At 37.3% G+C, this 6731-nt stretch overlaps 1 protein-coding gene across 1 annotated transcript in view; it reads left to right on the top strand.

Annotated features, from left to right (window-relative positions):
* Positions 1-6731, top strand: part of LOC145981137 (ABC transporter G family member 20-like) — a 73637-nt gene that overhangs the window by 46608 nt on the left and 20298 nt on the right. The window contains exons 10-11 of the mRNA XM_083114248.1: positions 773-962; positions 3141-3277. Of these exons, the coding sequence (XP_082970374.1) occupies positions 773-962; positions 3141-3277 (327 nt within the window). The remainder of the gene's footprint in view (positions 1-772; positions 963-3140; positions 3278-6731) is intronic.

The raw sequence follows: 6731 nt of genomic DNA, 5'->3' as shown, positions 1-6731 counted from the left end.
TATCACTCTCTCACTAACTCTCACTCTCTCTCACTCACTCACTATCACTCTCTCTCTCACTCACTCACTAACTCTCACTCTCTCTCTCTCACTCACTCACTAACTCTCACTCTCTCTCTCAATTATCAAATAATTCAATTATATTATAAAATATACAATATATTATATACATTATCCTTCATTCAAAATTCGCTTTCAAATTGAAGATTTTACTGCACTGCTAATGCTATGAACAATGATTTGCGTGAGTAGGGGGAGTGACCAAAATGAAGAGACATTAAGAAGATAATAGTTGCCAATATAAAAATCACATAAAAGCTAATAAGTTTTTTATTTATATATTTACATACTTTGCGGTAGCTGACGGACTGCGATGAGAAATGGAGAAGAAATAACAAATCGGGCTAATTTCTGTTTTCTGGGGATTGCTGGGTTGAGTTTCCTGAGAGACGAGGCTCTGTTGTTAGTTTCTGTGTGTTTTTTCGATATTATTCCCGTGAAGTATATTCAACTTCAAAACTAATTGTTTATCTTTTGTTGTTAGAACAAAAAAAAGTCTCCCCCCTTGGAAAAGTTGGGTGGGGGGATGATTTTAGGACAAGATCGTTGGTGGGGGGAATTCACCCCTGTCCCCCCCTGGGATTTCGCAACCTGCTTTATAGCAACCAGTATCGCTGAAATTAATAGGTAATGAAAGTCCTTTTTCTAAGGAACATGCACTTGATTGCATTACTTGGAGTTAATATTACAGGATTATTGTTATTATTTCTAGGAAGAATACTCATCATTTGAGTCTGCTCTGCAGCAAGTTAAAGATGCTAATGCAGCTGCAGTTATCAATATTCCAATAAACTTCACTCAAACTTTCAATCACTGGAAAGATTATTTTATATTCTTGACAGCGACCGAGATGATTGAAGACATTCAAAACATACAAATTGAAATCACAATGGACGAATCAGGTATAATTTATCATTTCAAATTTTCTTTCTCTTTTCAATATTCTTTAGCAACTGCAAATAATTTATCTTATTGTCTACAGTTCTTACAAGCATGAAGACACAGTTTTAGTTGCGACGTTTCAGGAGAGCACAAGCTCCTTTCATCAGACATTTATTTTTACTTTGATTAAAAGATACAGTTATAGATGGTTAAATTTTTTTAACAAAAAAGAATCAGTTATACAATGGATTTTGTTGTTGTAACATAGCAACTTAACTGTGAAACAAGCAGTCTGTTTTTTTTTTAATTTTAGGTGAAGATTTTTATCACATTTTTTATTATAGATACCAAACATCATCAGGCAATTCAAAATCATTATCTCTTTTACAGAGATTCTTAAATTAAATTAAATTTTAAAGATGGTGGCTTACCCCACTTGTGAAAAAGAAAACTCCATAGTGGGTCTATGTTGCAATTCTCATTATTTAATTTCTTCCACCATTCTTTTGCAATGAATGAAGCTTCCCAAACATTCAAACTTATGCCTCCCGTCACTCTTTTAATAAATAAATAAATAAAATGGCAGAAGACACAGATTTGAATGTCTGGGAAGCTTTTTGATTGCCTGATGATATTTGGGATCTTTCATTAAAAATGTGATAAAAATCTTTGGATATAATAATAATAAAAACAGACTGCTTGTTTGACAGTTAAGTTGCTATGTTACAACAACAAAATCCATTGTATAACTGATACTTTTTTGTTAAAAAAATTTAACCATCTATAACTGTATCTTTAATCAAAGTAAAAATTAATGTCTGGTGAAGGGAATGTGTGTTCTCCTGATACGTCACAACAAAAAACTGTGTTTTTATGCTTGTAATAACCATAGACAACAAGAGAAATACAAGGGTCATCCAGAAAATAAAGACCGTTTGGTTATACAAAATGAAAAACACAATATTTATTGGAAAAAAACAATTGTTACATACCTGAAGCTTCCTTCACTTCTCTACATCATCACCTCCTACATTTAAACATTTGTCATATCTGGGCATGAGCTTCAAAATTCCCATGTTATACTTTTCTGCCGCCAGTTCATTAAGCCAGGTGGTCACTGCATTCTCCAACTCTTCATCAGTTCCAAAACGTTTACCACCCAGAAACTCTTTCAGCTTAGGGAAAAGGTGGAAATAGCTAGGAGCAAGGTCTGGACTATAGGGTGGATAATCAAAAATTTCCCATCCGAATTGATCCAGCAATTCTTGAGTTGCACCAGCAGTGTGAGGGCGGGCATTGTCGTGCAGAAGCACAATTCCTCCAGAAAGCATTCCTCGCCTCCTGTTTTGGATGGCTCGCTGTAGTTTTCTTAGTCTCTCACAATGACGATTTGCATTGATCGTAGTGCCTTTTGGCATGAAATCCACCAAAAGAACACCTTTACGATCCCAAAAGACGGTTGCCATGACCTTAATGAACTGGCGGCAGAAGAGTATAACATGGGAATTCTGAAGCTCCTGCCCAGATACGACAAATGTTTAAATGTAGAAGGTGATTATGTAGAGAAGTGAAGGAAGCTTCAGGTATGTAACAGAATTGTTTTTTCCAATAAATATTGTGTTTTTCATTTTGTATATCCAAATGGTCTTTATTTTCTGGATGACCCTCGTAATTCTACTATGCAAGCAATGTGTTCATGCAAGAAAAAACAGGAAATAAGTTCAGTGTTATGTCTTCAGACGGATGCAATTAGTAGTTTTAGATCTTTGAGCTCACTGATACTATCTTGAGATTCTCACATGGTTGTATTTTAGTCTGGAAATAAAATAGTAAATTATTATTCACAGCCAGCAAAGTAGTAAAAATTATTAACAGTTTTACCAACATGTCATCAACAAATAAATCAAAAACTGAAAGGAAGAATTTCATAGAGTTAGCAACCCTGTAATTACAGTTACTCTCAACACAAAAATGGCATCATGATCACCTGTCTTTGACTTTCCTCTCCATACTGCTCTTTCGGGAATTGTGGAAAAGGAATCTAAGTATCTGATAGATAGACTTAAAACATAGGCACAGAAGCAAGCAACCAGAGAATAACCTTTTGCCCCACAGCAGGCTATAACTATTGAAAAAGGGGGGGGGGGGTTCTAGTCACAATTCATAGTTGTATTTATACTACCTCCTTTTGTTTCCAGAGAAACAGACAGAATTATACCTGACAGGAATTTTATTAAAAGCTTATGAGAATTTTGGACTACAAATGAGCAATTATTTCCTTGAAGATCTTGGTGTTGAGAAAACAGTAAATTTGAGTGACTTGGAGATAATATATGTAAGTATATTATACAGGGTGATTCTTATAGAACCAACCCAACAAAATGAGCTGTAATATAAAATATATCACATAGATAGTAACGTAATTTATACATGACGTACCTTGGATAGTGTGCCATTGATTGTGATCAGAGTATGTGTTGAAAGTGTCTGCTGTTTTCAAGAAGGCACATCCCCACCTGTATTTGCATATTCGCCGTGACTCGCTGCAGTGTTTCTCCAGTGATGTTCCCGATTTCGGTAGAAATGTTGTCCTTTAAAGATTGTAACGTATGTGGTTTGTTTGCATACACCCTGTCCTTCAGTAAACCCCACAGAAAAAATCCAGGCTGGTAAGGTCGGGGGATCTTGGTTAACCCATTAATGCATAAAGTTTACAAACCCCTTTCATGAAATTTTTTTCATGGTTTTGGTATCAGTACAATTCAAATAAGACACAATATACGATACATTTTTATTTTTACAATGTATGTAAGAGATACAGTGTGTCCGATAAATCGGACACTTTGCACAATTACCACTTTCATGCTTTGTCTATAAATAGCTGTCCCAAGGAAAAAGTATTGCTGTGGATAATATGTAACCAAAAGAAAATGAAACGCTTAAGATCAGTCATGTGCAGTGGCGGATATTGGTTTCCAAAATGGGTGGGGGGCAAGGCGCCAATGCCAAATGTAGGAGGCAAAGACAATATATACGTATTTCCCTTTGTAGAGAAGATCTATCATAGTGCGGGTGCAAAAGTGACGAAAAATGGGGATGGCAACTGCCCCCCCCCCCCCTAATCACTGCCACTGGTCATGTATATGTTTGCATGCATACATAAATACATACACATATTTCGAAGAAACAATACAAAAGGAAACATTTGGAATAGAAATCAACTAATTACACAAAATTATTATTATTATTATAGTACAGAACACAATCGTCCGTTATCAGTTTGTATCTGTGTACAACTGGAAATCTATCACGTAACCACTACTAGAGCTTTTTTGCCCAGTTCTTGAACCTAAAACGGATCAGCTTTCCTCTAATGAACTGTTTTGCGTAGTGCCTCCCGTAGTACGGAATCATACTCTCGTCGATGGAAAGCCTTCCGTCCACACCCCCATGCTGTTTGAAAGATGAGGAAAGTTTCTCCAAATATGACCGTATCTTGTACAGACGATAGGACTCATCTATTTGTGTATTGTCATTCAAATGAATATTATGCAGAATATTCTCAAACCGACCACAACGAATGCTTTCAGAAAGTATCGAAGGAGTATCTTTTTCTTTTGACCAAAACATACATTTGTTTGAATATTTTGTATAACCTGACAACAAGAGACCACCAAGAACAAGAAGTTCTTCTTTTTTCAAATCAAGATCAATATTTTTGTGCGAAGCATACATTTTGGATTGATTTGTTATAAGATTTAGCATGTCCTCATCAAAAAATAAATTACAAAAGTCTAATGGTGATTCACAGTTTCGTGCTTCTTCAGATGGTTCAATAGCGCAGCATTAAATTTTTAATTAGAATGAAGGTAAACTTTTCTTCCACAAGGGTCTTGATTTTGTCTGAAGACTTTTTTTTTTTTTTTTCACCAGTGTTATGTGTAGTGGTAGATGTAGACTCTACATTACTGGATGAACCTTCACAATCAACACAACTTCGTATCTTAGTTTGCACCTCACAAACGCTCATTAGCGTATTTTGCCAAAAATTGTTTAGATTGGCCGCATGCTCACCATCAGATTTATCACTGTCTTCGTCTGTATCCTTGCCATCCACTGGCGGTGTAACATAAATGAGTTGTTCCTCCTCCCCCTCCACATCTTCATTCTCCAAAGTAGTCAAAATTTGATCACACACACACACGCAGGCACATATACACACACATACACACACTAATGCACAAACACGCACACATTCACACTAATGCATAAACATGCACACATTCACACACTAATGCATAAACATGCACACATACACGCATATATGCATACACATGCAGATACACACACACTAATGCGCACACACATAAACACTCACACATACACACATACACACACTAATGCACAAACACACACATACATACACATATATACATTGACAATGTGTAAACATCAAAGGTATCGAAAATTTTACAGAAAATGGAAAATATGCATAAAGTGCTCAATGTGCATAGAGTCCGATATATCGGACACTATATTTTCTCTCGCAATAGCAGCTCAGGGATGAAACTAATGCACAAATTATTGTTACATATCTGATTACTAATGTTTCTTACGCATATTTGTCAAAACACATCTCGGATAAATGTCAACTACTACATATGAATTGAAATTAGCTTTCCCGTTACGCAGACATGCAGTACAGCTCTCTCTCCATGTTTCACTCCCTTACAATTTGGCGGGAAATTTACGATGTTTCCAAGCTCGTGGGGTAACATATGCATCACAGAGGTGCCAAAGAACTAGATTTGATAAATATAACCAATTAAAGTAAAACAGTGTTACAGAAAATGCAAATATGTCAATGTCCGATTAATCGGACACCATGCATTAATGGGTTAATGGCGTGCCCATGATTTTCAAAAGGGAGGGGTTATGTATACATTTTTTTAGTAGTCTGTCCTCTTTTAGCCATTTTTCCTGCCTTAAACGTTCTTTTCTTAGGAATCCTGGGCCAAAGAGGAGGGTAAACCCCACCACCACCCCCCTTGGGCATGCCATCGATCTTGGGGGACTATCACCTGGGCACTGCAAACACGTTCGTACGTGCACTGCTACGTGTCCTCGAACCTTGCAGCATAAGTGCTGCGACCTGTCGGACCATCCGCACACAATTCAACTGAGCATGGCCCTAGAATTATTATGTCGTAATCAGTCATGGCTCAAGGGGGAGAGCCGCCTAACCATAGCACTACCCTCAGAAGAAATGCATACCTCACCCAAGTATTGTTAAATTAATACATTGATAGTTTACAGACAAGGAGATCCGAATCTTGCAATCGGTCATGCTGACGACCGCCCTAACCTCCTCACTGCATCACCAGCTGTTTCGTAACCTTGCGAGGCATCGGTTCGAGCTGCCCAAGAGCTGGTCTAACCAAGTTGACACACGTGCAGAGGATTGAAGTCGTCTCAGCGGGAAACACTTCCACCATGAGCGGAGAACAAGGTGGCAGTGGGCAGGGTTAACCCATAAGAAACCAGCCGAGCCCGTTTTCGCTGGGCATGGTGAGGGAACTTTCGCAGTGTTGACACAGTTGCTACCTTCGATAAGTCGCTAAATACGACTGATTTGTAAGACCCGTTGGGGAAGTAATTCGTGAGAAAGGTACTATCTACTGTTCTGCCTAATTTTGGAGAAATGAGCATAGTATTTTTCCAAAGTTAAATTAACATTTTGATAATAGATAGATGCACCTAAAGGGCCATCCTGACTTTATTAAAAATAT

This window comes from Lepisma saccharinum, chromosome 29 (genome assembly GCF_977018435.1).
Source record: "Lepisma saccharinum chromosome 29, izLepSacc3.1, whole genome shotgun sequence".
Lineage (NCBI taxonomy): Eukaryota > Metazoa > Arthropoda > Insecta > Zygentoma > Lepismatidae > Lepisma > Lepisma saccharinum.
The sequence above is the reverse complement of the archived record's forward strand: the minus strand, read 5'-3'. Positions and strand labels throughout refer to the sequence as shown.